The sequence below is a fragment of the Halichoerus grypus genome, chromosome 11, assembly GCF_964656455.1.
Source record: "Halichoerus grypus chromosome 11, mHalGry1.hap1.1, whole genome shotgun sequence".
Lineage (NCBI taxonomy): Eukaryota > Metazoa > Chordata > Mammalia > Carnivora > Phocidae > Halichoerus > Halichoerus grypus.
The window spans coordinates 691,310-713,448 of NC_135722.1; the positions used below are offsets into that span (position 1 = coordinate 691,310).

General features: G+C 49.8%; 1 protein-coding gene and 1 non-coding gene across 2 annotated transcripts in view; both read left to right on the forward strand.

Moving 5' to 3' along the window:
• The window catches only part of AP2A2 (adaptor related protein complex 2 subunit alpha 2), an 85,976-nt gene that overhangs the window by 33,369 nt on the left and 30,468 nt on the right, over nucleotides 1-22,139 (forward strand). The window contains exons 3-6 of the mRNA XM_078059100.1: nucleotides 5,651-5,719; nucleotides 19,848-19,990; nucleotides 21,598-21,815; nucleotides 22,043-22,061. Of these exons, the coding sequence (XP_077915226.1) occupies nucleotides 5,651-5,719; nucleotides 19,848-19,990; nucleotides 21,598-21,815; nucleotides 22,043-22,061 (449 nt within the window). The remainder of the gene's footprint in view (nucleotides 1-5,650; nucleotides 5,720-19,847; nucleotides 19,991-21,597; nucleotides 21,816-22,042; nucleotides 22,062-22,139) is intronic.
• Nucleotides 12,784-12,908, forward strand: LOC118530321 (U6atac minor spliceosomal RNA). The gene has a single exon (XR_004914578.1). It is a non-coding gene; the product is annotated as a U6atac minor spliceosomal RNA (small nuclear RNA).

Consider the following 22,139-nt stretch of genomic DNA (forward strand, 5'->3'; position numbering starts at 1 on the left):
CTCATGGAGAATGGTGAATTGATGGCGCACTGTGGAAGAGGCCTCCTACCAGGGCATTTTGGTAAATTTAGGACATACGTGTTGGTTTGAATGTGGTAATCTGTATATGGATTATCAGTGCAGCAGGTGGAATTCCCCTTTGGCATTTTCAGGGTTAATGCTGAGGGATAGCCTTGTTCAGTAGAGTCAAAGCAGCGTGTCAAATTAAGGGCTCCATCTGTGGGCTTAGGTTGTAAGAGCAGGTGCTCCTTGGCCCCCATGGTGGCATCTCTGCCGTGAGATGGGGGCCCTGGGGCTGTAGTCCAGTTTGTGACTCTGGCAGTCCAGCCTAAACCTAAGCCCCTGTAGGCTCCCGCAGCAGGCCTTCCACTGAGGTGTGTCTGCTCACCGTCTCGTGAGTTCCCCTCTTGCTAGGAGTTCCTGCGTGGCCTAACCGGTCCCTCCCCTCGAGAGGGAGCCCCACTCATCCTGTCCAGACCCCTTCATCTGTGTTGGTCGCCAGGCAGCCCTGTGGCGGGGCTGCCTGTGCCCTGTCCCCTTCACCTCCCCCAAACCTACTGCCATCATTGGGCTCTGCGTCCTTTACAGGTTTCTCACCCAAGGACACATCCTGAATGCTGTGGTTTGGTCTTGCCCATTTCTAAACATTTCCTGTGCTTTAATCTTTTAATCAGTGTTCCTTTCTTTTCCTCACAACAGTCTGTTGAAGACCCAGGACATGTAAGGGACATTAAGTTGTGGAAGTCCTAGTGCGTTCCACTGTGTTCTTGGCTGTCTGGCAGCTGGGGACGGAGGCCAGATCCCATATGGCTGACACCTTGCTGTTCCCTGGGGGCTTGTGATGCTGGCCGCTGTCGCCTCCCTGCTCCGTTCCAGTCAGTCCTTCAGGAGGACGCCAAATGGTGATCTTCTCATTCCTTTTCATTGCCGTGTTGGAATGCTTTTATCAAGAGACCCTTCCCTTCCTATGCGATTACCCAGGGGGATGCTTCATGTGGAAGAGGCAGGAGAGGTGCTTGGTTCTTTCCTTTTATTTCCCAGTTTTCAACTTAACTTGTTCCTTAATATCCTCTCAAGGTGACTAATTAGGTGCTTTTTTTTTTTAAATATAATTTTGAACTCATGGATTTAAACGTTTTTGTGATTTTTTACCACTGCATTTTTTATCCTTTTTGAAGCTCAGGCTGTCCCCCCTTAGCTAGCTCAGGCTGTCCCCCCTTTAGCTAATGGACTCTCTTCATTTGGGTGCTGAGTGTTCCTGACATGGCCCTGGTGGTATGTGGTCTTTGATAGTCCTTGTGAAGTCCAGGCTTGTCGTGGGCCTCGCCCAGTCGTGGAGCCAGCAGTTTTACCAGGAAGCCTGGTTTCTTGTAGTGGGAAATGGTGCTCCCAGAGCACGATCTGGGGGTGGGGGTGCTCATGGCTACCAGACGCCGTTGTTCTAAGCCTCCTCAGAGGACAGCTCTAGGAGATACACATACACGTAAAATGTCTCACGAGGTCATCGTGGACTCCAGCTCAGTTCGGGACAGCCAGGGTTTTCTCTTGAACCTCCTCCACACCAGGAATCTCAAGGGCGCTGGGGGTGACTGGGTAGGCTATCTCCCGATCCCTTGTGACCTTTACCCTGTTGCACCCATGACAGGCTCTGAGCCTGCCACTGTCAGTGTGGTGAGTGGGGACACCTGGCCCGGCCTCCTCTCCTGCCCGCCTGGCCGCACCTGTGCTTTCTCTGCGTGTGTGCTAATACCTGCACGCTCTCCTTCTTCCCCCCACTGGGTGCTGTTCCCTTGACGTCCCCAGAAACTTTGGCTGTCCGCTCACTCACCTGGAGTGCCACCCGCGGCCTAGGGCACGCTTACGGCGCTTTGGGTTCTCATGTTGATCAAGTTTGTGCCGGGCACACAAGGGGCTGATTGTGCTGGATGGAAAGTCCTGGTCTCACGTTTCCTTTCTGCACGAGCTCAGATGTCACCTCCTTTCCTTCTGTTGGGAAGCGACGCCAGGATCTGAGGGTATCTTCTGATTCTCCTTCTCGTACAAGCTGCTTGCTCTTTCTTCTTAGATGTTCAAAGGATTTTTTTTTTCTTCCTTTAAAGTCCAGTACTTTTATTAGAATAGGTGTTGGTTTGTGTTATTTGGGGTCAGTATTCCCAGGTGTGTGGTAATTTCAGGAAAAGTCTTTTCAAATGACGCATTGCAGTCTGTTCTGCTGCTTAGTTGGCGGTCTTCTTCCTGCTGGCCATCTTTGTCTGTTTTCAATATTTGCTAATTTTTCTTGAATCCTTTATTTCATTCTTCGTTTCTGTTTGGTTTAAATAATGTTCCTTGTATCTTCTGCTTCTGTCAAGACCTCTGTTGTGTTTATTTGTTCTTGTATTCCTTCTAGGTTATTCTTCATTTCTGGAATGATTTTTTTAAATTTCTAATTTACTTGATTTCTGTTACCTAATATCTGAATTTTTCTAGTTGAATTTTAGATGTCTTCTGTGTTTTTCTTAATGTCTCTCCACTTATTTTGAGATAGAGGGCTCTGATTTTGATCTCTTCTGTTGGGGTGTCTTCCTGAGGCACTTACTTTGTTCGTGGGGATATTGTTCTGCTCCTGTTTCCCTTTGTTCTTATAGTCTCCTTATGTGGGATTTGACTTCAGTACTTGCCTGTTACTTATTTTTATGTGAAATTAGTTTTCTGAGCTGTTGGTGGAGGCACGCTCCAGGGTGGCTTTTCTGTCGCACAGCGCTCCCCTCCCTTTGCTGTCTTTACCTGGTGACTGCTTCCAGAGGTTCCCAGGCTCTGTCCTGCTTCTGTGGACCTTCCCTGTTCCACTGTTCCTCTCTTGCTCAGTGTGACTCAGAGCAGGCCCACGGGCTTTGCTTGGTGGGAGGCTGCTCTAGCCCCCAGGTCCTCACACTCAGCCTTCTGAGCTCACCCGGGTCTGCTTTGGGCTCTCCTGTCCTCCGGTCTGGCCGATATACCACTTTCCTCTCTACTTCTCTCATGCAGATGAATTGCATGAAGTCCCATGGCTTTTGGTGGTTTTCCTTTTGAGGGAGTGTGCTCAGAGATGAAAAGTAACTTCCCCTTAGTTGCAGAGGGAACAGAGGCTGCTCTGGGATTCCAGCCTCACATGCCTGGCTCTAAAGCCTACTCTTGGCATATACTTGTGCCTCTCCTCCAGGAGAACCCTCACCTGCCCTGACTGAAAAAAAATATGTCTTTGTGTGTTTGTTGTAAATTGGCCTCTTTAAAAAAACTTGGATACAAGGCCACAGCTTCTTGCCTCACCCTTGGTCTTGTTACACAGATGGAGCATTGGTTTCAGCATTTGTTTCTGTTTCTCCTGGTGGTTACCCCTGTAACTTTATGTGCTTTTAGTTTTATTTAGTGATTTTCCAATCTTGGGTAATATCTGCGGGTTTTATGAAAGCGGATTTAGCTCATTTAGCATTACTGCTTTCCACTGCCTCCCAATCTTTTCCTTATCTCTGCTGTAGATCTGACCCCTTTTGACTGCACAGCGTAGGTTTCTGCCACTCGGGGTCTCTTTTCCTGTAAGGTTTGAGTAGGTGGAGTCGAGTGCCCATAGCAGAGAGAGCAGCACAGAAATGGATTCCTGTACACCTTGTGAGAAGCACGCATGTACACGTACATGCTCACACACGCATACACGGGTGCACACTTACACCCAGGCACACATCCGTGCTCACACAAACACAGGCACACATGGGCACATGCACACTCAGATGCACACACGTGTGCAGTGCTGTGTCTTCTACACTCAGTCCGGGCTGTGTTGTGAAGCTGCCTGTAGTCTTTGTGGGTGTGAAGCAGAAGGCTACCGAGATATCATTTGCATGGCCACTTGAGCCAGGTCCAAAAAGCCTACTTGAGCAAAGATAACACTTCTTCTTTTTTTTTTTTTAAGATTTTATTTATTTATTTGAGAGAGAGAGAATGAGGGACAGAGAGCATGAGAGGGAGGAGGGTCAGAGGGAGAAGCAGACTCCCTGCTGAGCAGGGAGCCCGATGCGGGACTCGATCCCAGGATTCCAGGATCATGACCTGAGCCGAAGGCAGTCGCTTAACCAACTGAGCCACCCAGGCGCCCCAAAGATAACACTTCTTAAGAAACAGTTTGCCCTTGACCTGCCACCCTGGGCCATTAAAACCCACTGCACTACCTGGTGCCCCCTTCCCCTCCCCTTCCCTACCCTTCAGGGAGCCTTTGGCTGCTCCTTATCTTAGCTGCTGTGACCGGCTCTGGCCTGCATGACATCAGGGCTGGTGAGGGTGCTTGGATGCTCCCTCCCAGCCTGCCTGCACCCCTCGTTCCCCAGAGCTGACTGTGCTGTGCTTGTTCTATTAAAGGTCTCCAGCCCCCACCCCTGCCTGGAACAGTGACTCCCTAAGGGCAGGAAGTGTTGTTTTAACCTACGTCTTGGCACCTTAAATGTTGCCTGGTGAGTGAGCCTGCGTGGCCCTATCCTCACCAGCTGCTCTGTCAGGGGCTTTCTAGGGCCCTATTTTTTTAGCAAGTTAGTAGTAAAAGATAAATGATGTTCTGGGAGAGTCCTGGAGAGAGGGAGGTTGCTTTGCTGGAGGAGGTGACATAAGTTCCACAAGGGGAGGCGAAGGAGGGCTGAGCATCTGGGCAGCATTTCTGGAGGAGGACATAGGTGCGCCCTGTGTCTGGGCATCTGTTCTGGGGGGGGGGGGCGGCTTTCCTCCCACTGCAAATACAGTCACTAATGCAAGGGCTCGCCTGGAGAGGGCACTTGATAGTAAACTTGGTTCCTGCTTTCACAAAGTGATGGGAATTTACAGAGATGTGTTTTCATATACAGCTCACCGTGCCCTGTGTGATGAATCATTCCTTATATTTTTACTGTACTTGTCAAGGTGTGTAGCCCTTAGAAAGTCTCCCATGCTCTCTAGGCCTTCGTTTCCACACTTGGCCAAGGTGGAGTAAAACTGAATATGGTCCGATCCCCATTCCATGTCTGACATGCTCCATGCACACAAATATTTGTTGGATTAAGTCCAATTTAGCAATCTAGCATGTGGCGAAAGTTTGACTGTCATGTGTATAATGTACCTTCCATCTCTTTTACGTGTAAAGGAGAAAACTTCCTAGACCTCATCGCATATGGTAAAGGTGGATTTATCAGATTTTGTAGGTCAGTGATTTCATAGAGAAAGAAGATTAGAAGCCAATTATAGTTAAAACTTTATACTTTAAAAAATTATCCATGGCAGTAACAGTCAATTTTAGGAGTAAACTATTAGTTGATAATGATTTATTGTGGAAAAGTGTTTAGCAGGTATTTTGAGTGCTTTTAGTTCCAGAACTGTGGCAAAAGGTAGGATTAAATATGGCATTGTAGACCCCTCCCTTTCTAAGAGTGGCTGCTTTTCTGTGTGGTGCTTACAGACTTGCCCTGTTTTGACCTGGGGGGGCCTGTGTGAGGGCCCAGCTTCTGTCCCAGCCACCTCCCTACTGGTTTTGGCTGCTGGCAGATTGCTTCTTTCCTTGACTCCTAAAAGCAGTGGTTCTGCCTTTGATTCTGATGTGTTGGTCTTGTCAGGGGACAGGCGTTTGCTCAGAAATCAGTTAAAGTAAGAATGCATTTGTGTTCTCCTTTTTTAGGCAAAAGTAAAGAAGCAGAAATAAAGAGAATAAACAAAGAACTGGCAAACATTAGATCAAAATTTAAAGGTAAGTGTGTTCCATCTTTTTCATGAAATGGGCTTTTGTAAATTTTATACAGCGGGGACTAGTCTTCTGATGCCATTTTAATTCTTTCCACTTCAACAAAGTTCTGAGCACAATTACTCTCATGGCTCTGTTAGAATTAAAATGTGTTTAAAGATTTTATTTATTTATGAGAGAGAGAGAGAGCGAGCAAGTGTGAGGGGCAGAGGGAGAGGGAGAGAGAGAATCTCAAGCAGACTCCCTGCTAAGTGTGGAGCCTGACGCAGGGCTCAGTCCCACGACCCTGATATCATGACCTGAGCCGAAATCAAGAGTCAGACGGTCAACTGACTGTGCCACCCAGGTGCCCCTAGAACTAAAACGTGTTTAAAGTCAAGCCATTGGTTGCTCTTGACTTTGACAACTCGTGTAGAATTAACCAGGTAGGGTGGCCCCTCCCTGGACCTGGCCTTTTCCCTGAGCTGGTTCAAAGTATGAATTTCAAAGAAATGCTCTGCCTGAGGTTGCTCGTTATTTGTTTCAGGTATCACAAAGTAATTAAGCACTTCCCGTAGTGAAGTGTGTTTGGCTTTGTGAATGAAGAATGTACCACATGACCTAATCCACTCAGGTAGACTGCCTCAGGTAGACCACCACTTTCCTTGACCACCCCCATTTTGAAGAACTGTCAAGTGTAGGTTTTCAGTCTTGAGCCTTTGTTTTAAGCCTTTACTTTTTCCAGGTTTGAGATCTGGTTCAAGCCTCTGCGCAGCCTGAGAGTGGCTCAAGTTGCCTGGAATCAGTGAATGGAGGAAAGGGCTAGGACTGAATCCAGGGAGCTGTAGGGATGGGTGGAGGGCAGAATTTCTAGGAATGGATGGTTTTTCAGGACTTGAGAATGGATATCCTATGTTATCAAGTGATGTAAAAACTAGTGGAATTTGGGTATTTCTCTGTTGAGCCCTAGGGAAAGTATTATGTTTTCATATTTTTAACTGGACCTAAGGATCGTTTAGAAGGTCTGTGAAACTTCTGAAATTGTATGTGAAAAGGTTTGCTTTTTCATATATATACAAACACACATATGAATATATATATGTATATATATGTTTTTTTTTTTTTTTTGTGGGCGGTCTATTACTTTCACTGCTTAGATTTTTTTTATTTATTTGTTTTTGTTATGATTTTATTTTTTAGAGCAGTTTTTGGTTCACAGCAAAATTGAGAAGACAAAGAAATTTCCCATATACCCCTGCCTCCACACATGCACAGCCTCCTCATTATTGACATCCCCATCAGGGTGGTACATTTGTTACAGTTGATGAACCTACATGGACACGTCATCTTCTTTTTTTTTAGATTTTATTTATTTATTTGACAGCGAGCAGAAGCAGGGTGAGCTGCAGAGAGAGAGGGAGAAGCAGACTCTCCACTGAGTAGGAAACCCGATCCCAGGACTCTGGGATCAGGACTTGAGCCACCCAGGCGCCCCTAGACATGTCTTTATCACTCAAAGCCCACAGTTGACATTAGGGGTCACTCTTGGTGGTGTGCATTCTGTGATTTTGGACAAATGTGTGATGATATGTATCCACTGTCATAATATCATGCAGAGTAGTTTCACTGCCCTAAAAATCTTTTGTGCTCTGCCTGTTCATCTGTTCCTTCCCCCCAAACCCTGGCCGCCACTCATTTTTTTACTGTCTCCGTAGTTTTGCCTTTTCCAGAAGGTCACAGAGTTGGAATCCTACAGGATGCAGCCTTTCAGACCGACTTCCTCCACTCAGTCAGATGCCTTTAAGGTTCCTCCCCGTCTTTCCATGGCTTCATGGCTCCTTTCTGTTCCGTCACAGATGCATAGGCCAGGGTTTGGATGGGCCACAGTGTGTTTATCCATCCACCTACTGAAGGACATCCTGGCTGCTTCCAAGTTGGGTCAGTTACGAATGTTGCGGCTAGAGCTATAAATAAAGCTGCCGTGAACATCCCGGGGTGGGTTTTGGGTGGACATAAGCTTTCAGCTCCTTTGGTAAAGACCAGGGAGCGTGACTGCTGGATCGTGTGGTGACGGTATGTGGCGTTTTGTAAGAAGCTGCCAGACTGTCGCCCAGAGTGGCTGACCCCGTGTGTCCCCTCCAGCCACAAAAATGAGCGTTCCTGCGGCTCCGCGTGCTCACCAGCATCTGGTGCTGCCAGTGTTCTGGATTTGGGCCGTTCCAGCAGGTGCGCAGAGGGAGCTTACTACTGGTTTAAAGATTTTATTTATTTAGAGGAGGGGGATCTTACTGTTGTTTTAATGTGCATTTCCCTGGTGACATGTGATGTGGAGCATCTCTTCGTGGCTCGTTTGCCACCTGTATATCTTTTCCGGTGAGGGGTTTATAACTTTCATTGTTTCTTAAAGGGAATATCATGTGGTGGTTAAGAGTAAGGTTGCCCTGACTACTTGCAGACGCATTCCTGCTCTGATGCTTACTAGCTGTGCTACGTTGTCAAGTTACTTACTGTGGGTCTTTGCTCAGCTGCGAAGTGGGGTGTTGATGATCATCTCAGGCTGGGTTCTCTGTGAAGCAGACCCTGAGATGGGCTTGGAGGATAGAGGATTTATGAGAGAGGAGCACCAGTGAGAAGTGAAGGGAGGGAGAGGGCTAGAGGCAGGCAGAGGAGGTGCTACATGGAGAAGCTGGCCCTTAGGGAGCTTTGGGGTGAAGATTGCCTGTTAGAGGAGTCTGGCGTTGGGTGGGAATGGCTGGGCCCTTGTACCACCCCTTGCTCACCTGTGGCTCGAAGCCAAGGAAGGCAGTCCCTGGCAAAGCTAACCCTGCCAGCTAACCATGCTCTCGGCAGCTCCAGTCCTTAATTGAAGGGAGGGTCCATGTCTGCTACACTAATTATATCTATGTATGGAAATATGTATAAATTGTTTCATAGAAAATGAGTGCCTAATATGCGTTAATTGTGTTGTTATTAAAAAAGAATTCATAGCAAATAATCCTAAAATTTGTATGGAACCAGAAAAGACCCTGAATATCTAGAGGAATGTTGAAAAAGAAAAGCAAAGCTGGTGGCATCACAATTCTGGACTTCCAGCTCTATTACAAAGCTGTCATCATCAAGACAGTATGGTACTGGCACAAAAACAGACACATCGATCAATGGAACAGAATAGAGAGCCCAGAAGTGGACCCTCAACTCTATGGTCAACTAATCTTTGACAAAGCAGGAAAGAATGTCCAGTGGAGAAAAGACAGTCTCTTCAACAAATGGTGTTGGGAAAAGTGGACAGCCACATGCAGAAGAATGAAACTGGACCATTTCCTTACACCACACACAAAAATAGACTCCAAATGGATGAAAGACCTAAATGTGAGACAAGAATCCATTAAAATCCTTGGGGAGAACACAGGCAGCAACCTCTTCGACCTCGGCCACAGCAACTTCTTCCTAGAAACATCGCCAAAGGCAAAGGAAGCAAGGGCAAAAATGAACTATTGGGACTTCATCAAGATAAAAAGCTTCTGCACAGCAAAGGAAACAGTCAACAAAACCAAAAGACAGCCAACAGAATGGGAGAAGATATTTGCAAATGACATATCAGATAAAGGGCTAGTATCCAAAATCTATAAAGAACTTATCAAACTCAATACCCAAATAATACAACACAATACAACAATACTCAAATAATCCAATCAAGAAATGGGCAGAAGGCATGAAAAGATATTTCTCCAAGGAAGACATACAAATGGCTACCAGACTTATGAAAACATGCTTTGGGCATCAGGGAAATCCAAGTCAAAACCTCAATGAGATACCACCTCACACAGTCAGAAGGGCTAAAATTAACAAGTCAGGAAACGACAGATGTTGGCAAGGATGCGGAGAAAGGGGAACCCTCCTACACTGTTGGTGGGAATGCAAGCTGGTGCAGCCACTCTGGAAAACAGTATGGAGGTTCCTCAAAAAGTTGAAAATAGAGCTACCCTACGACCCAGCAATTGCACTACTGGGTATTTACCCCAAGGATACAAACGTAGTGATCCGAAGGGGTACATAGACCCCAGTGTTTATAGCAGCAATGTCCACAATAGCCAAACTATGGAAAGAGCCTAGATGTCCATCAACAGATGAATGGATAAAGAAGATGTGGTATATATATATATATATATATATATATATGATGGAATATTATGCAGCCATCAAAAAATTAACATCTTGCCATTTGCAACAATGTGGATGGAACTAGAGGGCATTACGCTAAGCGAAATAAGTCAATCAGAGAAAGACAAGTATCTATGATCTCACTGATATGAGGAATTTGAGAAACAAGATAGAGGATCATAGGGGAAGGGAGGAAATAATGAAACCAGATGAAACCAGAGAGGGAGACAAACCATAAGAGACTCTTTTTTTTTTTTTTTTAAGATTTTATTTATTTGCGAGAGAGAGAATGAGAGACAGAGAGCATGAGAGGGAGGAGGCTCAGAGGGAGAAGCAGACTCCCTGCTGAGCAGGGAGCCCGATGTGGGACTCGATCCCGGGGCTCCAGGATCATGACCTGAGCCGAAGGCAGTCGCTTAACCAACTGAGCCACCCAGACGCCCCCATAAGAGACTCTTAATCTCAGGAAACAAACTGAAGGTTGCTGGAGTGGTGGGGGGTGGGAGGGATGGGGTGGCTGGGTGATGGACATTGGGGAGGGTATGTGCTATGGTGAGTGCTGTGAATTGTGTAAGACTGATGAATCACAGACCTGTACCTCTGAGACAAATAATACATTATATGTTAAAAAAAAAAAAAAAAGTAGGAAGGGAAAAATGAAGGGGGGGGAATCGGAGGGGGAGACGAACCATGAGAGACTATGGATTCTGAGAAACAAACAGGGTTCTAGAGGGGAGGGGGAGGGGGGATGGGTTAGCCTGGTGATGGGTATTAAAGAGGGCACGTATTGAATGGAGCATTGGGTGTTATATGCAAACAATGAATCATGGAACACTACATCAAAAACTAATGGGGGCACCTGGGTGGCTCAGTTGTTAAGCGTCTGCCTTTGGCTCAGATCATGATCCCAGGGTGCTGGGATTGAGCCCCGCATCTGGCTCCCTGCTCCGCGGGAAGCCTGCTTCTCCCTCTCCCACTCCCCCTGCTTGTGTTCCCTCTCTCGCTGTGTCTCTCTCTGTCAAATAAATAAATAAAATCTTAAAAAACAAAACAAAACAAAACTAATGATGTAATGTATGGTGATTAACATAACATAATAAAATAAAAAAATAATAAATTAAAAAAAAAGAGTTCATAGCCCTCCGGATGGTAAATCTTCAGATTCTCTGTGTAAATGTTTTAGGGCAAACAAGACTTCTCTTGTTTCTTCTGTCTTCGTGCCTGCCTAAGCTAAGCTGTCCTGGATAGGGAAGGAGGTTCCCTCTTCTCTGTTAACCAGTTGGCATTATTGAGTATGTATCTGCCCTGACTAGTAACAGAGAAGAGAAGACCTACCCTTTGTCCTCAGAAATGTGCACCCTGGGGGACTGCTGCTTCAGTTACGGCAGATAAGATAGTGTAGGTCTGTGTCATCCGGGAGAAATAGAATGCAAGTCACTAATGCAGACATGCGTATAATTCTAAATTTTCCAGTAGCCACATTTAAAAAAAGTAAAAAGAAGCACATGAAACTAATTTTAGGGGCGCCTGGCTGGCTTAGTCACCAAGAGCATGCGACTCCTGATCTTGGGGTTGTGTTTGAGCCCCATGTTGGGTGTAGAGATTACTAAAAAAACAAAAAACAAAACTTTAAAAAACCTATTTTTATTTAATCTAGTATGCTGCAACATGTAGTGAGTAGAAAAAGATACCTCTTTCTACAAAGAGGTATCTTAACATCTTTTTCATGCAAGTCTTTGAAATCTGGTTGTACACTTAGAGCCCGCTCGGTTCAGACTAGCCACACTTCAGGTGCTCAGCAGCCGTGTGTGGCTAGAAGCTGCCATGTTGGACTGTGCAGACGTCAGCCACACCTTCCACTGAAAACCGAAAGAGACACAATATCAAAAAAAATCTTGGAAGTCTCATCGAGTGACAAGAAAAAAGGAGGAGTCCTGAGACTCCCTAGGAGGAGGTGTGTGTCCACATAAGCAAGTACAGCACTGGGCTGTTTGTGCCTCGAGAGCATCTGCTAATCCCAAAGAAGGGGCTGTGAAACATAGACATTTTGGTCTCCATGAGAGTCAAGAGGGCTGGTTACCTGTCAGTGTGATTTTGCCATCCAGGGGACATTGGCCACATCTGGAGACCATGCTCTTTGTCACAGCCGGGAGGGTGTGCACTGCTGCCATCTAGCGGGTGGAGGTCAGGGAGGCTACTAACCGTCCTACCACGCACAGGACAGATGTCAAAGTGCCGAGGGTGGGCAACCCTGGTCTAGGAGAAAGATCAAAGCCCAGAGCCCACCAGAAGTGGAGACCCTTCCACGTTACACTGAGACTTTCAAAGCAAGGCCCTAAGGGCAGGAGTGGACTGTCACAGATGTGCAGCGGGGCTTGGGACACCTGGGTGCACCACAGAAGCCCCACTTGGCTGCAGGTAAGAGAACAGCCCTCCGGATGCGGGCACTATCATTGGAGGTGCACATGATTCCTACAACTGATTTCTCACACTCAGCGTCCAGCATACAGTCACAGTGACCATGCACATCAGGACGGCATGAGCCAGAACCAGCAGAGAATCTGAGACTAGATCACAGATCAGGTCACAGGAAAGAAGTAAGTCTACCATTTTTAAAGAAATTTTGAAATTTTGAGCAGGAGACTTGTGGTGTTAAAGGTGACATGGCAGATGGACATTCCAGAACCGAGACCTGCAGTAACCAGAATGCAGGACTCTGGGTTTCAGATAGCACACGTAATTGCAGAGAGATTAGTGCTCTGAATGATAGGTAAGAACCAAACCTGTCCTGGACACAGCACAGATGGGGGGCAGATAAAGGACACAGCAGTGGGTGAGACAGACGGGTGTGGTGAAAAAGTCTGAAAGGTGTAATTGGTGTCCCAGAGGAAAGGAGGGAGGATGTGAGAGCTTGAAGACTGCATGAAATCGTGTGTGCGGAAGGGAAGAAGGTCCGTGCTCCCCTTGACAAGGATGGAAGAGGCCCTCGGGCCTGACAGCACGCACATGGGTGAGGCATTGCCGCCTACTTCGTGGCATCTAACCATGGTTTTTTTTTTTTTCTTTCCTAAATCCTTTGAAATCTAATGCCTAATTCTACCTTTCTAGATTTTATATATTAGGAATTTATTTTTCTGACCTCAGTAAATTGTTAAATATTTTCAAAATTTTAATAAATTTGTGTATCCTAAAAAAAAAATGTATGAGACTTACTGAACTGCAGTGAAACGTGCGCGTAGACACGTTACCATGGGAACACAGAAGTCCAGAGACAGGCGGTCCTGGGAGTAGCCAGGCGGGGGGTGTGCTGTGCTGCCGCGTGGCAGCGCACACAGTGGACTGCAGGATGGCAGCGTGCTGAACAACCAGCTGGAGACTGCCCAGCAAGACTGTCTTCTAAGAATGAAGCTGAAATGGAACTTTTTCAGACAAAAATGGAGTTTCCTATGAGTTTCCCACGAAATTCTAAAGGATGTACTTCAGGCCAGAAACAAATAATCCCAGAGGAGAGGTGAGGGGTGCGGAAGAAAAGGGAAGGAGTGGTAGATATGTAGAGAACTGTGCACGATCGTTGTGCAGGAAATGGTCTTGGGGAGTTATAAATACACGTGGAAGTAAAATACTTGACACCAAACAGACAAGAGGTGATGAAATGTTACAGTCCTAGGAACATTAGAAAGTTGCATCTATAATCCCAGACCTTGCCTTCAAGAGAGCTGGAGGCCGATGGCTTCACTGGTGAGCTCTGTCATTGGAGGAGAGGTGTGGGGCTTGGTCGTGTGACGTGGCCAGTGGGATGTAGACAGTGTCTGCACGCACTTTAAAACCTAGCTCGTTTCCACTTGCCCCTTGGGGATCTTCCCATCACCTCCGTGAGAAGAACATGCTTTGGGTGCTGCTGTGCAGAGAGAAGGAGAGGCACCCTGTGCAGGCCTTGATCCTGCTCCTGGCTGGAGGCCACCCTTGCCGAGACTCATTAGCAAGATGTCGGTGCTTGTCACGTAAGCCACTGAGTTTTGGGGTGGAATGGGGTAGTTTTTATGACATTAACCAGCACACTCTGTCTTGAAACCATTGGAAAACAGCTGCTGTGTTAGAGTTTACAAGGACACGATGATTGCTTATCTCTGCTTGTCTGCAGTTTACCAGACGGTATACGCTAACTTGAATGACTGCTGGGTGTCCCCTAAGTTCTAGGGGTGCACATGTGAACAGAGAAGTTCCCATGAAGAACTTAGGTTATTGTAGGTGTAGAAAGACTTAAATAACCCACAGCTTTTTAGGGGGCAAGTGTGAAAGCCCACCGTGAGGGGTGTGGCGTATGCCGGCTCCCGACAGGAGCCCCGTGCTTTGCCCGTGCTGTCATCTTCGGTGCTTTTCTTCTTGGTGTATTTGATGGTAATGTTTTAAAAATGGGCTTTCTGAGATATTTACTCACAGTAAAATTTGCTCATCTTAAGTGTGTACTTGGAATTTGGCAGATGTGTGTATTTTTGCAGCCGTCAGCACAGACGGAACAGAACCTTTCCAGCACCGCGCATGTTCTCTTGTGTCCCTTGGCTCTTGGCCACCTTCCTCAGTCCCCAGCAGCCACAGGCCTGCTTTCTGTCACTGTCGCTTTGCTGTTTCTGGAGAAGTCACGTGAAAGGAACCGGGTATGAGGTCTCTCGCGGCTGCGGTCTCCACTTGAGCATGGTGCAGCCAGGGTGTACTCGCGAGGCCTGTGCTGGTGCCTCCGGGAGGGCTTCCCGCACGGCATGTGTACTTGCCCGGGGACAGACATTCTGCTGGTGCCCAGTGCTTGACGGTGAGGGGCGGAGCTGCGGTGAGCACTCCCCGGGTGCACACGCCTCGGGCACTCACCCTGCGGGAAGCCGCCACGCCACTTCCCAGAGTGGCTGTGCGTGTTGTGCTCCTGCCTGCCGTGTGTGAGCAGTCCTGGTTCCCCCACAGTCTCGCCCGCACCTGGAATGCTTAATCCCGTAAGGGTTAGTTACTGTGGTGCGTGTGCGGTGGTACCTCGTTGTGGTTTTAATTTGCGTCTCCCTTTTTTTTGCCACTAAAATCAGGAAGCATCATACAGAGTAAAGAAAACGCCTCGGGTCTGCGGGGATGGGGGGAGGAGGAGTGGATTCTCTGGTGTGAGCCTTTCTAAGACAGTTTATGGAGGAGGTGGACAGATGGCATGAGGGGCGAGGGAAGTGTATCGTCAGGGTGCAGAAGCGAGGAAATTCCATGTCCATCCTTGGTATCTTATTCTTTTTACCTCTTTGAACATAAGAAGATACTTGTTGAGCACCAATCTCTGTGAGAAAAAGGGTGGAAAAGGATCACAGCTCAGAAACATCTGGAAGGACCTGGTTACTGGGACTTGGATGCATTGCCCTAGTGACAGAAGGTTGTGCCCGCACTCTGCCGGTTCTTGCTGGCATCTTCTTCGTCAGGTGAGGACATCTTTCTGGGCAAGATAGGGTCTGACTCAGGCTGGCCATGTTCAGACCTCCTAGTGGGCTAGGTGCCCTATCCCTACTTTATGTGATTGCCCACGTGACCCCGCATAGAGGCTGAGGGTTTGGAATCCTGTGTGTCCCAGGCCACGTCTGTGTTCAGCACAAGGGTCCAGTCCTTAAGGCACAAATGACAAATTCATGTCAGTCTGAGGTCTGCTGGGGTCGTGAGTAAAGCTTGCCGACATTGGGCTGGCTACGTCTCCCCTGTCCCTAAAGAGGGCTTATCTTGGACGAATTTTGGCCATGACCACTTTTGAAAGAGACAGGATGGGTGGGCCTTGAGAAGCACGAGTGACTGAGTGGGTGTTACCAGGTTAATCGCTGCTGGGGTGTGGCAGGAGGGGCAAGTGCCAGGGAGCAGCAGGTCCACAGGCTGACCTGGCTCTGACCCTGATGGCAGGCGACTGTCAGGGGCACCTGCCTCCTTCCCTCCAGCCCCAGCACTTGAGAAGGAGGGAGCTTGTTTGTCTGTGCGCCTGGATGCGGTGGCGACTGACTTACTCTCCAGTCTTGTGTCTTATTGCTTAATACATTGTTACAGAAATACCAGGTTTTAGTCATTCTGATACGGAGCTTGGAGCTTTTTTCACAGTTCGTGTTCTGAAATCGGCATGTGTCTTAAGAGCCATTGATACATGGTCCTCATAAGCCTCTGTTGTGCTCTCACTTTGTCTCGGGCGCTGCTCAGCCCCAGGTGTGGTGTCCTGCTTTATTTCTGTATCAGCCCCCTGAAGAGGGGGCCGTAGAGAAGTTTGGGGGCCCCAGGGGTGCAGACTGGATCCTGATCCTCAGTCAGGATGTGGTGTGTGTGGCCTGCTTTCCTGCCTCCTCTCTACTCTGATCTTCACAGCAAGGGAGGGACATGAGCCACCCCCTTTCAGGCAGGAGAAGTGTGATTTCACATTTTGAAATTACTGGAATGAAAACACAATTCTAGCCCATGCTGAAACCAACATTTTGAGGACCATCTCAGTCCAGTCTGGTCAGGAGAGTGGAACCACAGTGGGTTAGACGGACGGTCACTGTGGGGGAACTCCTGAGCTCTGCCAAGGGGGACTGCAAGGCCCAAGGAGGTAGTGTGGCCCCTTGGGGTGAAGGCGAACCCCCAGGAGAACAGATTTGGAGGCCCCCTCCTTGGAACAAGGGGCTAGCTCAACTCCCTGGAGAGCAGAGAAGGTAGCTGGTTTGGCCCGGCCAAGGCACAGGCTATCGGGAGCGCACAGGGTGGTGACTCTCCTCATGCAGGCGAGTGGCCTGGGGCTGCAGAGGGAATCTGGATGCTGGCCTGGGCACTGGGGTCATACTGAGGGGGCTGTGTGCAGGTCATGGGCAGGGTGGGGCCTAGAGGTTGTCGTGGGTCCTCACCCCAAACTGCAGGAGGGCCACTTTGGTGGCCGTGTCCCTCTGATGGCTTTCTACCGAGATAGCCATGAGGGAGAGGTATGCAGAGGGGTTCTGCCTGGGGCCATTCGTGGAAGAGCCATCGGAACTGACCAGTGTCACGAGGACACTGTGTTCCGCCAGCGAGTTCTGTACTTGGGAGAAGAACGAGGAGCCGGGCCCAGCAGTGCTCTGTGGAGGGCCGTCAGGATGCGAGGCTCCTCACACACATGGAGGGGGTTTCTGGCACACTCCGTGCTTGGGTCTGTGCTTGGGTCTGACTCGTGAGGGGGCCGTGTGAATGCACACGGAGCCAGCAAGCACACTTTGTTGACAGAAACAAGCATCTGGGCTGTGGAACAAGCAGAGCTTTTTGTTTTCGAGGCCTCTCACTGAGGCCAAAGTGCAGGTTCCTACACTCGGGCCCCTGGCGTCTCCCTCCTTCCCCGGGTCAACTGAGGCAGGGGGTGCTCTAATGTCACTCTTGAGCCTGGAGGTGACCTGGTCCCATAGTCTGCAGCCCTTGTAGCTGGCTGCTGCTGGGAAGGCTGGTGGCTTGAAACTTGCCAGAGAAAGCAGTGGAGTCACTGTGAACTCTGCAGCCCTAACCCCAGACCATGTGAAGCTCCACAGGAACCCCCGCAGCCAGACTCCAGCACGCATCCTGGAAGTGACAGTGCTTCCCGCGGCAGCCAGGCTTGGGGAAGCCTGCCAAACCTACACGGGCTCCCTATGGCAGGCCCCAAGGCTGGGGCGATCAGTGAAAGGCTTCCCCACAGGTCACTCTTGAGCAGGTGAGGAGCCCCTAGGAGCAGGTGGGGCTGCACGAGGAAGGCACCTGGGGGAGGCGTGTAGGCAGAGTGTGGGCCCTCGGGGCTGACATTTCTTTCCCAATTGCACTGAGCTGTTGGCACAAATAGGCAAGTCTCCCTGCTGGTGCCCTTCGGGGGCGCAGGTTCCCTCTGCTATCCTCTCACTCGAGATGTAGCCCCTTTGGGTGCTCTGGCTTCCGGCAGGGTGCCCTGTTGACTCCCCTCTGGGCTGGGACCCAGGTGAGTCTGCAGCTCTCTGCAGTACCTTGTGAGTCCCCCAAACCGCGTTCTGGGTATTGGCAGTCACCGTCTCTCACAGCTGCCTTAGGGCTGAGAGAGGCCTGATTGTTCTTGCCTTAGTGATGGCCCTTACTCTCTTATAGGCTCAGCCTTGAAATATGTGCCTGCTGGAAGTCTCCCAGCATCACGGAGGACTGGCAGAGGGACCCAGTGTCCTGGGTCCTGCAGGAGCAGAAACCAGTCAGGCTGCTTCAGGGAAGGAGCCCCCAGGTGCTTCCGTGGCTGTCTCCATGGAGCTCAGTCTGACTGAACTGTTAGTGTTCCCTTTTCCGACACTGCTGTGTTTTCCTTTAAGATGTGCTCTGAGTAGCAGGGACCAGTCTCCAGGAGGTGAGAGGAGGCCGGGTGGTATTTCAGGCTTGATTGTCAAAGGAGGCTTCCTGAAGGCGATGGAATCCAGGCTGGTTCTTAAAGGACGACTGTGTGGGGAGGAGATGGAGATCATTGCTGTTTGCCCTGGGCTGCGTGCCCCATGCCTACATACGCTCTCCCACGCAGATGGGATGTTTCCCAACCAGGAAGTGACAGAGCTGGGCTCCCCAGGTGCAGGGAGCAGATGAGTGAGTGGGGGGTGGTGGGGAGGGAACCAGGCCTCCCCTCTTTTTATATTGTTTGGTCATTATATTATATGTCATATGTCAGTTTGTTGGTGAAAAGGAGGGAGGGTTTCTCAGAACTTCTCCAGGCGAGGTGACCAGCTGGCTGGCTGACATTGGATTGTCATCCTAGGAAATCTTGGGTGGGGGTCTTTCTTCTAGACCACCCTTTGGGGTCAGCCAGTGCTCATCCAGGGAGTACAAGTCTCCCGACCCCTCACCAGTGATGACCACTGCTGTCCTTACCTTCCCATTTCCCCTGAGTCCCATTTGGCCCACCTGTGTCCCACATGGGGCAGCAATGTCACTGGAAGACCCAGCGCAGTAAGATGACCAGTCTTTCTGGTTGTTACCTCTGTAGTCTGCTAATGGTTGACTCGAAGGAATATTGTACCCTTGTCAGGGGAGGTTAAGAACTTCTACTTAGGTGGTGCAGGGTGGTCCTTTTTAAAATAGCATTTTGTATTCTGCCGGTGATGTGTCTTGTCACAATCTCTAGTGAGGGGCTCAGTCGTGCTGTGATTAGGTTGAAGACATGGGCCCCTCTGGTCTTTTTTTTTTAAGATTTTATTTGTTTTAGAGAGAAAGAGCGAGCATGGGCGTTGGGGGGAGCAGCAGAGGGAGAGGGACAGGCAGACTGCGCTGAGTGCAGAGCCCGACACGAGGCTCGATCCCACAACCCTGCCATCACAACCTCCTGAGTTCACGACTCGAGCCGAAACCAACAGTCGGACAGATGCTCAACCGACTGAGCCACCCAAGCGCCCTGCCCCTGTCTTCCTGTGTGTGATTTCTGTGGGTGGGGGGGTGATTTGTCCTAAAACTGAAGTGAAAGGGGGATCATTTAGAGCACACTTATCTGCCTTTGTTAATAAACTTATTTAAAAGACTGACTATGGGGGGCACTGGGGGGCTCAGTCCGTGGGCGTCTGCCTTCGGCTCAGGTCATGATCCCGGGGTCCTGGGATCGAGCCCCACATCGGGCTCCCTGCTCGGCGGGAAGCCTGGTTCTCCCTCTCCCACTCCCCCTGCTTGTGTTCCTGCTCTCACTATCTCTGTCTCTGTGTCAAATAAATAAATAAAATCTTAAAAAAAAAAAAAAAAAAGACTGACTTGCTGGTGTAAGTTGGGGCTGGCTCCTGGGCCCTGGCAGGGTGGTCTTGGGAGGGCAGAACTCTTGCTGCCAGGGATTCTGGTTTCCGTTTTTTAAGGGAAGCCAAACCTTTGGATTCTGATGTGCACCACCCGGTCTAGAAACATCACTTGCACTCAGCACAGCTGTGCCACGTGTCTGGTGGGCGGTTGCCTCTCTGTGGCAGGCCAGCCCGTGCTTTCTGTTGTCTGGCTCCTGCTGATGACTTCTCTGCTCTCCCCGCCTCACCCACCTTTTCTGTAGGTGACAAGGCTCTTGATGGCTATAGTAAAAAAAAATACGTCTGCAAGTTGCTCTTCATCTTTCTCCTGGGTCATGACATTGACTTTGGGCACATGGAGGCCGTGAACCTGCTGAGCTCCAACAGATACACAGAGAAGCAGATCGTGAGTGTCGCCAAGGGGGTCGAGGGCTCAGGGCGGGGCTGGCATTGAAGACAACTGAGGTGGCCCCAGAGCCTCCCTCTCCTTCGGGAAGCAGTCCTGCTGATGGAAGGGGCTCTTTTCCTGTGCAAGGTTCTTCTGATAAGGTGGCCATTTCTTTTCTTGCTCTTTCTTTACAACTTCCCTGCAGCTGGGAATTTGCTGTGGGTCTAGCCAGACGCTGCACGAAGCCCGGGTTGGATGTGATGGGTGTCTTGGACACGCCTGTTTCCTTCCCTGCAGCGCCGGGCTAATGCACTGGCCCAGACCCCTTGCCTTGGTGGCCTCTGGTATCACTTTCTGTTTCTGACAAGGACACCACAGCTGCATGGCTTAAGAGCTGGAGCTGCAGATGGCTGTGCCCTGGCCTTGCTGTCAGCTTCTGGCGCCTTCTAGACGGTGCTAGTACCTGGGCACCTGGAGCCCTCTCAGGCTTTGTAACTTGAGCCCTGTAGCCTCTTGGGAGTAATGATACTTCTGTTTTCTGCAGTGTTGTGAAGTAACAGTTTTCTCTGTCCAAAAATTTAACTTACAGCAAGTAAAAAAAAAAAACAAAAAACCCTAGATCCCCCAGGAATTTTGTAAAGTATTGGTATTTACCCAGTAAGAATTTGGGTGTCTGCCATGGACCAAGCAGTGCACTGGGAGGCCCCGGGGACATAGTGACCAGAAGCAGACGTGGGCCCTGCTCTTTTCTAGTGAGGAGATGGCATTGTCCACCCCACAGAAAGAGAATTATAGCTGCGGCCGGTGCCCAGGGAAAGAGGTGTGTGGCGCCCTCTGGGACCCAGGGAAGACTGTGGCCAGTAGGGAAGGTCCCCTGGGGAGGGCATCCTGAGTGGGCACAGAATGAGGAGGAGTTAACTGGGGGATGAGGGCAGACCGAGCAGGTAGCACCCCGCCAGGGGCACGTGCAGGGAGTGCAGAGCTGAAGGGGGCAGCAGTATCTGGAATGGAGGTGAGGACGTGGCTGTGTGGCAGGGCCTTCCTCCCAAGACCGACAGGAAGCGACACAGGAGTTCACTGGCGTGGTCAGGGATCAGATGGGTCTCAGGAAGGCCACTGTGTCCCCCTGCCTGGGGAGGGTGCCAATGGGGGGTGTCACAGGGCTGCAGTTTAGCCAGTGGTGAGGGGAAGCTGAGGGCACAGAGGCAGATGGAGAGAGGGGTAAAGCTGCAGTCCGCAGGGTTTCTGGAACTCACCGCACTTTCTTAGGGCCTTCCAGTCAGGGTTCACCCTGTTCGGGACAGCAGTGAGTCCAGCATGCTCACACATGGTACCACGGATAGGTGGGTGGGACGGGCGGCGGGGGTGGGGACCGGGGGGACATCTGGCTAAGTGCCTCTCAGGTGTGTCCCACAGGGCTGTCTCACGGTGGAGCCGGAAGCAGACACTTTGCTTCTTTCACGGAACTGGTGTTTTCATCAGAGTGGCCTGGCTCCTCCTGCAGGACACAGGCAGACCGGAGGCCTCGGGAGGCTTCTCAAAGGCTGGACGTGTGTGCATTGCTGTCCCATGTTGGCTCCAGTGGTTGTGAGCTCTCTGTCCTCTTCTCTCTCTCTGGAACCCAGGGCTACCTCTTCATCTCTGTGCTGGTGAACTCCAACAGCGAGCTGATCCGGCTCATCAACAACGCCATCAAGAATGACCTGGCCAGTCGGAACCCCACCTTCATGGGTCTGGCCCTGCATTGCATTGCAAATGTGGGCAGCCGCGAGATGGCCGAGGCCTTCGCCGGGGAGATTCCAAAAATCCTTGTAGCTGGGTATGTCTCTTGTGTGAAGTTTGCGTAAAGAATTTATCGGATGAGTTCATCTGCCTGTCTTACGTGGTGGGAGACCGGTATGTCTAGGTGCCTGGGGACGTCCACTCATACCGTTGCTCCCCCAGTAACACCGGGGTTTAAAGTAGATGAAAGAAGAACCCTGCCAACCACAACCAACCAAGAAGGGCCGTGGAAGAAGGGACACAGCCGTCCTGTGGTGTGGCATAGGGCTCCTTCTTGCCCTTTCTCAGGAGCATTACCGAGGAAAAGGTCGAGCACCCAAATCCTGAGAATTTTTAGAAACCCACCTCCAGTGGCCCCTTGAATTTGGAGAGAGGCTACACAGGG